Source organism: Takifugu flavidus, chromosome 14 (genome assembly GCF_003711565.1).
Source record: "Takifugu flavidus isolate HTHZ2018 chromosome 14, ASM371156v2, whole genome shotgun sequence".
NCBI lineage: Eukaryota > Metazoa > Chordata > Actinopteri > Tetraodontiformes > Tetraodontidae > Takifugu > Takifugu flavidus.
The window spans coordinates 182,181-193,333 of NC_079533.1; the positions used below are offsets into that span (position 1 = coordinate 182,181).

Genomic DNA, 11,153 nt, shown 5'->3' on the forward strand with positions numbered 1-11,153 from the left:
TGTTCAGCACCACGGACAGAGAGCATCAGCAGAAAGGAGATTCTGTCGTGTCGAAGCAGCAGCAGCCTTCAGCGTTAGCATAAAGGAACGCTGAATCGTGAGTGTTTTCCTTCGGAAGGTGACGGATTTTCTATCTCTGAGGATCTCGCCGCTGTTGTGGAGGGTTAAAACGGGTCAGCCCAACCTGGCTGCTGTGAAAGAGCTGAGCTGAGATGTTTGGATGTGAGAGCTTCACTTTAGCGTCGACGTTTATCCTTCACATCACCACGTAGAAAACGCGCTCTGCAGCGCTCCTTTAGCTTCACAGTCACGCAGAAAGACAACGTGTGCTTCAAAGAGCAGCGCGACGGTAAAATGACCCGTCATTTTGTTGGGAATGGAAACGTAAAGAAGTCCTGGTCTGCTGAAATTGTCCCGTAAAGTCACAAATTCAGCTGTTTTGGACGAAACCAAAGGTTCAGATTTGCAGCAACGCTCTTCTTTTCCTTCAGTTTTGGATGAAATTCCAACATTCTACCGCAGCAACGGCAAATGCCGACCAATCATGTGGCTAATGTAGCCATTTCTGGGCGGTATTAGCAGCAGTGAGCAGCGTTATTAGCTTGTGTCGGGGTTGCCGCGGTGACAGATGTTTGTGTTGGATCAGCTCTGCTGATTTCTACCATGTTTACTCTTTACCTTTATTGGCAGCAAAAGAAAGTGCAAAGCAGCTCCGGAGTGGTTCCCGCAGAATAAAGGTGCATTTAAAGCGCTGCCATATTAAGAAAAGGACCCTGGAGCGTGAGCAGCTCTGCTCAGGCTGGTATTTGCTGAATGAAGGAGTCATTTGGCGCCGCTATAATGCTGCTGCTTGCTCTAAATTGTGCCCCTGTTCTAAGTGAACGTTGTTGCCAATGATCTGTTCTGTCTGTTTGCTCTTTGTTTACTTCCTCGGCTTAAACGCCGGAGGAACGTGGCTCGTCTTCATCCCCCACAGGGACAGGGGGTGTCCAGTGATCCCCCGCCTGAGGTGAAGACGACACGCTTGGAAATGGTCTCTGGCGTGAGATTAAAGTGGGACAGTCGGCCTGCGGCGGTTTAATAGTCCCCTCTGGGACGTGTGCTGGTTTACTGTTGGACTAGAGACATTTGGTGCAGACCACCTCCATTTTCAGAGCCGAGGTGGCCCCCGCCGCAGCTGAAGAGGGGCTTCAGAGAGCAGGAGGACTCTGTCCATCAGTCACGCAGCAACTGTCCCCGTTAGAGACCAGGTCTGATGAAGCATCTCCGGGGAGGAGATGTGGGTTTGACGGCGGACGTGTTGAAACTAGACTCACGCTAGCAGTTAAGGGACCACGTGGAGGCACAATCACGTCAAATGTCGTGAACTCCTGGCTTCGTCTTGACCTTTACGTGTCAAACTGCCCTCTTAGAGATGCAAAAGGGTGAATACGGTGTCCAGACACGAGCCTTTTCGCCGAACCCGTTTGTTTCCCGTCTAAAAATACCTAGTCCCCGCGTCCACATATGTGGACATCACATTTTTGCTAGATTTCCCACAATAATTAATTCTGCTTAACTGGGTCCTGATGGCCACATATGTGGACACTTACATCGCCCTCTAGTGGTGTTAGAAGAGTACTCCACCATACTGTGAAAACTCAAAATGGCGGAGAACACGTTCGAAAATTCCGGTAGCAACTCCAAACAAAAACATCGACCAGGTAAGAAGTCCAGTCAAATTTAATGGCTTATTCTTGTTTAGATTTGCATATAAGCATTGTAAGTTTGCTATGGCATGCAAATTTGACAAAGTTTAGTAAAAGTAACGATGTAATATGCTGCTAAACACGATGTCCACATATGTGTACATTGGGACCGAACCCCTATTTTTTTCACTTGTGTGAACAAAAAAAAGAAAAAAAAGTGAAGCCTCACGAAGCACTGAGGCTTCACCACTTCACCACTTTCCTAACAATTGTGTCGAAAAAGATTCAAAGCTTCGAGACTTCAGTGATGGGGACATCTGGTGGACAACCGAAGCCATAGCAACCTCCGAAGAGCACGACTGAAGCACCGGCACTGTTTCAATCCCATGACGCTAATAAAAGTTCATTGTGTGGTCATCCAGGTGTTTTGTTCATTCATACCAAATAATGATTATATTCCCATTACAATAAAATATGCAGATACTCTAAAGATAAAGATAATGGTTTGTCATTTGTCTTATGTTTGATTTGGAATGATTTTTCACAGAAGCAGAACAGTTATTTGTCCTCACAAACTCTAGAACGTCGCTTATTGGTGATACTTGCCATGAAACTTGCCAAAATACTCTCACTCTTCAAATCTCTATCTCCTCACAAACCAACAATTTTATTTCCAGAGCGATTTACTCTTCAAAGAGCACTTGAATTGCTCAGTGCGATGGATGGGGACACGTCAGAATTAGATTTATCTGACAATGATGACGACATCCTGGATGCCAGTTATCAACCCCAACCTCAGGAGCAGAGCAGCACTGAAGATGACAGCAGTGGTGATGAGTACCACATCCCACATCCCACTGAACAGAGCAGGGGACGTAAACGTCTCCGTGGCGAAGATAATGGTTAGCAAAGACTTAGTGGATATTTGTTTATTTTAGGGCTTTAGGGCTAAGTAAATGTTTTAGAGGAGTACATAAAGGTACAGCACCATTCAATGTTTCTAGCAAAATGCCAATTTTCAGGTTCAGGCTCTGGCGCGGCCAGATCCAGCACTCCCAGGAGTAGCTGCCGAACTCGGCATGAGGCTGATGGCTCGAATGATGGCCCAGAAGAGCCAACAACAGGACCAAGCCCTAATCCCAAGCAGGGACAATCTTATAAAGGTAATAATAATAATGGTTCTTATTTTGGCATGCCTTGAAGGCAAATCATAAAATTTCATATAAATGTTCACTCAGATTCAACTATGTTATGCACTAATACACCTCAGTGAATTGCTTGTGTGAGTCACTTCGCAATAAGCACAATTTGTATTTTGATTCTTGTGCAGGACGTGGAATGCGCTGGAGGGCAGCTCCATTTATGCCCAACCTCATGGATTTCACGAATGAGGATGAAACGGAGCATGATCGGAATAGCTGGACCCCACTGAACTATGTGGAACAGTACATAGATCACAATTTGATAAAAAAAACATAGCTGATTGCACCAACGCTGTGTCACTGAGTAGGAGTGGGGACCTACTCAGAACATCAATAGATGAGGTCTACCATTTTTTTGGTGCCTGTATCCTGATGTCCTGTCTCCCGTACCCCAAAATAAGGATGTACTGGTCCAGGTCCATCAGTGTCAGTCCCATAACGGAAAGATTCACTCGGGACAGATTTTTCAGGCTGAGGCAATCATTAAAAGTCCTGATTGATGATGATGTGCCAGAAGACCTCAGGAAGCGGGACAAATTTTGGAAGGTGCGACCTTTCGTCGATAGGATTTTGCAAGGCTGCAGGTCTCAGGCTCGGTGTCATCGTTTTTGAACCACACAGCGAAGCTAAATTTAACGTTTTATTGGCGTTAGCGTGATTTATTTGACCCAGTAACGCGGCTATAAACGTCCCCGACCGGTGTTTGGGCCCAGATGTTATTCCTGGTGTTGTTTGAAGAGCAGTTTAGGGTTCCACAGTAAAGGTTCTTTAATGACTGAACATTAAATGAAGCTGTAGCTCCTCCTCCATCAAGCTGCAGGGGTGGGGGAGGGGCGGCGCTCTGGTTTGGGAGGCAATTAAGACGTTCTTCCAGCAGATAAAGAAAGAGGGAGTTAATTACAGAATGAATGATGATGAGATTGCTACCATGCTTTCCATAATAGCGGGACAACAAATAAATAAGCCGATGTAAATCGCGCTATCCATGCGCCATATTTACTCCAAATCCCATTTAGCTGTCCTTAATGAGACACGACACTTTGGCTTCCTGATAAATAATGCTGTGTTTACAACAAAGAGCACTTCCTGGAATTGAAGTGGATCAATTCCACAATGGATGCGGATTGAATGATGGATTTATTACGTTTGTTAATCTAAATAAGGAGGCGCGAGCGTACGGGCAGCAAGAGAGGCCGCTTGAACTCGGAAGAGACGCAGAACGCCGCCCCACGCGTGCACGTGGGGGTGCACGTGGGGTATTACTCGTGCTCGCTGTCCCCTCTCACAGATAAACAGGGAACCTTTGGCACGGCGGGCGCGACAGGAAGGAGCAGCGAGTGCTTCCCTGTGCTTCACGCGGATCCCGTTCGGGTTCACCTTGACCTCCGCAGGGTGCGTCCTGGGCGTTGATTTGGCGAGTGCATATTCACCGCGGCTGCCTCCCTTTTCACAAACCATCCACTCTGATCCGTTTTTCTGAAGCCTGCACGGCCGCAGACCTGCTAAATAGAAATATGGCAGGGCGAGGAGAAGAAAGAAGCTGCTGCACTTCATAAGGCAGGATGACAGGCCCTTCGCCCCGGCCGGCCCTGGAGGGATCCCTTAAGCTTCAACGGGGAAACTCTTTAAGAATCTGCAGCTAGCATCAGCGGCGGGAGGGAAGTGAGCTGTGCTGGCTCTGGTTAGCGCCCGCTAACACCCTCTACAACTGTGATGTCGCTGCAGAAACGTAGAGGAACGACCTTTTCTTCTGCGCCCCTCTTCATTCTGAATTATTCACGCACGGGGTAAATTCTTAAAGCGTGCGGCTGTTGGCAAATATTGAGACTTTTTAAATCCAACACCAGTCTAACAATTATAATTAATAATCAGTCTAACACCACGTAGTCTTTTATTCACCAGATGAATAAAAATGCATCCATTCATCATTCCCAACAGGCGGTGTTTGATTAGAAACTCTTTCTGAACTCTGGTGCTCTGAAACATCTCCGCTTCCATTTTCAGCTGTTTTTATTCTCAATAACATCAAATCATCCATCCATCCAAGTCGTGGTCCTGTTGGACCACCAAAGGACAAACACTTTCCATTTAGCACGGACAAAAAAACCCAAATCCTGTTTAGCAATGAAGCTGTGGGAGAGTTTGAGGAGCGTTTCTGAGGAACACGCTGCCATATTGGGTCCAAGCTGCTGGGGTTTTTGTTGTTTCCAGGTGAATCGGTGGGCAGCGGCGTTACCGCCTGTCTCTGCCCCCCACCCCTCCCCGTGGTCGTGGTCACGCCGGGCATCTTTACTGGTCCCGTTTTAAACAGGTTCTGTTGGGAACAGGTGTTCTCCAGAACTGTATTCCAGGCTGCTGTGCTGAAGGGCTGTTTTCAGTAGCAATAGAGCCAGAGTGTGCCTGCTCCATATGAACCCCCCCAGGCCGTGCTTTCCTCCTGGCTGAGCCATAATCAGCTCTGGATGGACTGGTTCACGCTTGGACTGAGTCAAGATTTGATAGCTTGACTGATTCTTACAGTTTTGGATCAAACCCCCATCTGCTGATTCCAGGAGATCTTTAAAGGATCTCAGAGCTTCAGATTTATGAAGCCTGCTCAGCCCCCGGCAGCACTGATGAAACCATTTCATTCCTTCAAAAAAGCAGAACATGAAGCTCCAGAAAAGGTTTTTGGATCAAGTTTCCAACAGAACGAGGACAAGTGGGTAAAAGCGCCACTTTAAAGCCTCCAGGCCTCAGAAAACATCCACCTTTAGGACGCCTGACTTTAGAGGATCGTCGGTTCGCTCCGAGCACAAGAACAAACATGTTTAACCTCAGTCCAAGAACATCTGACCTGAAATGATCAAAAAGCTTCAGCGTAAAAAGATGGTGGAGAGAAAGCTGCTGGGAGGTTCTCAGAAGAGAAGTGGCATTAAAGCCAGCTGGAAGAGTCCAGCCTGCTTCCTGCTCCTCCAAACAGGCGTCTCCACACCAACACTGAGGAACACGGGCTTCTGTTCTTCCTTCTTCTTCTCTTCTGACTATTGTGTGTTTGATGAATGCAGCATCCACTCACTGCCCCCCCCCCCCCCCCCCCATTTACACTGCTCCTGGTTTCACAATGCTCCTCAGACAGATGCAACCAGAGACACTGATGCCGTCAGACAATAAACCTGAGTGTTGTTGTGTCCGGTTATTAACATGTTCCATGCTTTTCCTTCTGCAACAGTTCATCACACCTGCTCAGGGAAACCTCGGTGTAAAGGAGGTGAAGCCGTGCCTCAGTGACTCTACTTTGCTGTTTTAGAAACTAACAGTTATTAGATGAATATACAGTGTGCACGTACGCGCACACGTGTGTATAAACACTTAATATACGCGTGTGCGTGGATGTAGACTTTTTAGTACTTTGGGTTCATAGACTTTTTAGTATTTTGCAGATACGTGTCTGTATATAAACCAGATCCTCCTGTAATAAAGAACTAAAGGCTGACTGTTGTCACGTGACCTGTCTCCGTCTGTGTCCGATGATGGAACCTGCCTGGAACATCTGGTCCACAGAAAAAGCAAAACAGCTCACAGAACTGGTCCAGTTTAGACCCAAAAATGACAATAAATAATGAAAATGTGTGACACAATAGAAAAATGGACGAACTTTCTATTGGCCATTGACAGTTTCACTCATCGTCATCAGAATTCATCAAAATATTCAAACCAACAAACTACACACAGAACCGCAAAGTTTAGAGCTTAAAGGGAGCGACAGGTGAAGATTTAAAGCTCAACGCAGCTGAAGAAGTTCCAAAAAGGAGAAATATCATGTGGTGCTTTACCGCCACCCGGTGGACACGCGTGGAACTGCAGACAATAGTTAAACGCGCTCCGACACATTCTGACCTCTGCTGCTCCTCCTGGACTCCAGGGCTGCAGAAATATGCTGCTTTTACAAGTCTTTCAAATCTGTCAAGCATCATAAATCTAATTTATTCATTAAACTACGTTAGCAGTTTTAATTTAAATGCAAAAACATATTTAGGGCATTAAAATAGCAAAACAACTTTTCATCTTGAACCCTCCCAGAATGCTTTTACAGTAGTGGAATATAAATCAACAGCCATAAAGTTGTTCATTAACAGAGGAAAAAGGAAAGGTCAAAGTATTCCGTTCAGACTGAGCAGGAAGACTGAAGACCGACAAGGTGAGTGGAAACGAAGAGCATTATTGAAAAGAATTGACAGTTGTGTTTGGAGATAAAAATCAAGATTTGAAAACATTTTTGTTACTATTGAAGAGCTGCATAGAGCTGAAGAATTCTTGGCTTAAGAAAATTCAACAAGACTTCATATTTAGTTTTAGCACAAAACATCGTTATACATTATAAATGAAGAGGTCTTATTTAACTTTCTTATAGTCTGGCTTTAGTTATAGTTGAATAGTCTTTCTAAGTGAAGTTTAGTTTATTTTTCTGCTCTTTGCTACTGATCCTAAAAGAACTTTGAACTTTAAACCCTCCCAGAATGCTTTAATGGTAGTAATATATACGCCATAAAGCTGTTGATTAGGTTGTAAAAGTTAAAGTATTCTGTTCAGACGAGCAGGAAGAGCGACAAGGTGAGTGTAAGTGAGTATCATGCTTTTAACGTTGTTAGAGAGTCTTAACAGTATAACAACATTTTAAAACTTTTTTGTGACAGGTGAAAAGCTCTTAGAGTTATTAGAGTTGTTCAACAGTCCAGGTCACAGCTGGATATTTTGGTATTACCTGTCAAACAACATCTAATCGTGGCAAGTTAGCATCTCTCAGCCGGACCAATTTAAGACAATAAACTAAATAACTAAATCCACACAGGATCACAGGACACCAACAGGATTTTGGGTTCATGTTGCACGTTTTCTCCCAGTGGTTTATTGTTCTATGTTGTGGAACCACTGTGAAAGAAATGCAGGAGTGGGTGTCATTTCTTTCATCTATTTTAAATAGAGCAGTGATCTTTGAGGACTTGGATCATAGAAATAATTGAAGAGGGGAACAAATGAGGGGAGTTAAAAAGTCCTGACTAGTATGTTTATGTAGCACCAGATAATTTAGTGGCTGAGCTGAAGACAGTCCTTTCACCATGTTGGCCTGTGGAAAACCAGTGTTGTGGGCCCGATGGACCAGCGTCCCCGTCGTTGCCGGACCACCGTTGGCCACCAGTTGGGTTTTGGGATCAAAGTGGGGGCGTTTCCTGTATCCGGTTCTCCTCACGGATCCATGACTACAACATGTTGCTGCAAGTGCAGAGACGTTTGCTCTGGAAAGAACTTTAGAGCACATTCAGTGCTGCAGGATGAGGGGCTGGAAAAGGTGCCAGTTCTTTTCTCACTGCAGGGAACAGTTAAAAAAAGCAGCTTAAACTCTGAAAACATGAAAATGATACAGAGACATCATTGATTTATTGATTCAGTTGTTATCCAGAATGGATTAGAAATGTTCCTGTTTGATAAAAATGCAGTGAATTGGGATTATTGAACTCCAACCTCTACAGATTATTTACCTTCATCACAGTCTCATCACTATTTCTGATGTTTCCTCAGGATGGACGAGGACAGAGCAGAGTCCACAGTGCCCAGCAGGGTGTCCCTGAAGAGTGACCGGTCCAAAGATAGAATGATAGACTTCAGAAGTTCAGAGGAAATGTAAGAAAACTAAAGCGTGATGATGTGTTTGTGTGCCAGCTGTTAGTCACGTTAACAGCAGCAGGTTGTGAGTTTATTATTGGAGATGTTTAACACTTAAACCTCAGACAGTCACATAGTTACAGACTTAATGTGAATATTGTTGATTAGAAACAAGAATCAGGTTTAAACTGAAAGATGAATTCAGACATAAATGCTGGAACAATATTGAGTCTTGATCAGGTTCTTTCATCCTATAAATCAAAGGACTAATAGAGATGTGTTTCATAGTGAGAGGGGGGAGCACATCCTATCAAACTGGGACCAGGCAGCTCCACCAGGAGAGTCCTCTTGTTCACAATCTGGAAGCAGATCTGGAGATGCTGAAATGAAGCCCAAACAAAGTAAAACTGTTCATTATGAGATTTAATTTGTGATGTCATGAATTTGGAGTTGTGTTGATGATTTATTATAGATGGAAATCATTGGTTTACTTATGTTCAGGAAGTGATCTGCAGGAGGTGATAGAAGGTCATAAGATGAGTCTGAAGAGAAGATGTGAACATGTGACTGAAGGAACTCATGAAGCAGGAAGTGGAACCCTGCTGAACAAGATCTACACTGAGCTCTACATCACTGAGGGACAAAGTGAGGAGGTGGACACACAACATGAGGTGAGACAGCTTGAGAGAACCTCCAAGAAGAACATCCAGGACACTCCAATCAAGTGCCAGGACATCTTCAAAGTCTTATCTGAGCAACAGAGACACATCAGAGTGGTTCTGACCAACGGTGTCGCCGGCGTTGGAAAAACCTTCTCAGTGCAGAAGTTCAGTCTGGACTGGGCAGAAGGTTTGGAGAACCAAGACATCAGTCTGGTGCTTCCGCTCTCATGGAGGGAGCTGAACTTGATCAGAGATGAGCAGCACAGTCTTCTCTCACTGCTTCATGTTTTCCATCCAACATTACAGAAGATCAGAGCAGAAGATCTGACTGTCTGGAAACTTCTGTTCATCTTTGATGGCCTGGATGAAAGCAGATTTTCACTGGGTTTCAACAAGCATCAGGTCATCTCTGATGTCACACAAGTATCGTCCGTTGACGTGCTCCTGGTGAACCTCATCCAGGGGAACCTGCTTCCCTCAGCTCTCATCTGGATCACCTCCAGACCTGCAGCAGCCTATCAGATTCCTCCCTCGTGTGTTGACAGGATCACAGAAGTACGAGGCTTCACTGACTCCCAGAAGGAGGAGTACTTCAGGAGGAGGTTCAGTGATGAAGATCTGTCCAAGAGAATCATCTCACACATCAAGGCCTCCAGGAGCCTCCACATCATGTGTCTGATCCCAGTTTTCTGCTGGATCACTGCTATAGTTCTGGAGGACATGATGACCAGAGACCAGAGAGGAGAGCTGCCCCAAACCCTGACTGACCTCTACTCACACTTCCTGAGGGTTCAGATAAAGAGGAAGAAGCAGAAGTATGGAGGAAAGCAGAGACCAGAGGAACTGACTGAGGCTGATAAAGAACTCCTTCTGAAGTTGGGTCGGCTGGCGTTTGAACATCTGGAGAAAGGAAACATCATGTTCTACTCAGAAGACCTGGAGCGATGTGGACTGGACGTCTCCGAGGTGTCGGTGTACTCAGGAGTTTGTACAGAGATCTTCAAGAGAGAGAGTGTGATCTTCCAGAAATCAGTCTACTGCTTTGTTCATCTGAGCGTTCAGGAGTTTCTGGCTGCCGTCTACATGTTCCACCGTTACACCAGGAAAGACACAGCGGTTATAAATCAGTTCCTAAAATATTCTGAACCAGTCACATCTCTTGATGACTTCCTCAGGAGAGCACTAAGGAAATCTCTCAAAAGTGAAAATGGCCACCTGGACTTGTTTGTTCGCTTCCTTCATGGTCTCTCTCTGGAGTCCAATCAGAGGATCTTGGGTGGACTGTTGGATCAGAGGAACAGCCACCCAGGAACCATCCAGAAGGTCCTCAACAACCTGAAGAAGCTAAACAGTGATGAATTCTCCCCAGACAGAAGCATCAACATCTTCCACTGTCTGATGGAGATGAAGGATCAGTCAGTCCATCAGGAGATCCAAGAGTTCCTGAAGTCAGGGAAGAAATCAGAGAGGAGACTGTCAGAGATCCACTGTTCAGCTCTGGCCGACCTGCTGCAGATGTCAGAGGAGGTTCTGGATGAGCTGGACCTGCACCAGTACAAAACCTCATATGAGGGACGACGTCGCCTGATTCCAGCTGTGAGGAACTGCAGGAAGGCCAAGTAAGTAAAGATTTCTGGGGCCGGACATCGGCGTTTAAATCAAGCGAGTGGATCATGTCAGGTAGCAATACCCCCTCCAGTGGTCATTCCTTCAATTCTTTATCTCCATTGCAGCGTCCATAAATTAAAAACAACAACAATTCATCCAGAAATGTTCAACACTGGCTGGATATAAGTTCAAAGGTCAATCCAGACAAACCAACATAAGGCAGGAATAATAGGAGCCACAAGTTAACTGACTATCATGAAATTACTGTCATGTCATTAAATCACTTTTGTTTGTTTGTATACATCGTATTCTAACGACAGAAAAACACATTTTAACTAATGACACGTGAC

The 11,153-nt window shown here is 45.2% G+C and overlaps 2 protein-coding genes and 1 long non-coding RNA gene across 23 annotated transcripts in view; 2 read left to right on the top strand and 1 right to left on the bottom strand.

Moving 5' to 3' along the window:
• LOC130537198 (ribonuclease inhibitor-like) overlaps positions 1-11,153 on the bottom strand; it is a 180,748-nt gene that overhangs the window by 161,820 nt on the left and 7,775 nt on the right. The window lies entirely within an intron of this gene.
• Positions 1-11,153, top strand: part of LOC130537196 (ribonuclease inhibitor-like) — a 267,517-nt gene that overhangs the window by 57,318 nt on the left and 199,046 nt on the right. For 7 of the 21 annotated variants that reach the window (XM_057053767.1, XM_057053770.1, XM_057053774.1 and 4 more), the window contains 3 exons: positions 8,450-8,551; positions 8,822-8,934; positions 9,035-10,814. The exons of 13 other annotated variants lie outside the window; for them this stretch is intronic. In XM_057053767.1, the coding sequence (XP_056909747.1) occupies positions 8,450-8,551; positions 8,822-8,934; positions 9,035-10,814 (1,995 nt within the window). Of the gene's footprint in view, positions 1-6,957; positions 7,071-8,449; positions 8,552-8,821; positions 8,935-9,034; positions 10,815-11,153 lie in introns of those variants that run through there. One more of the 21 variants, XM_057053773.1, reaches the window with a different exon arrangement.
• On the top strand, positions 1,632-5,160 carry LOC130537211 (uncharacterized). Its single transcript, XR_008953575.1, has 3 exons — positions 1,632-2,590; positions 2,711-2,851; positions 3,019-5,160. It is a non-coding gene; the product is annotated as an uncharacterized LOC130537211 (long non-coding RNA).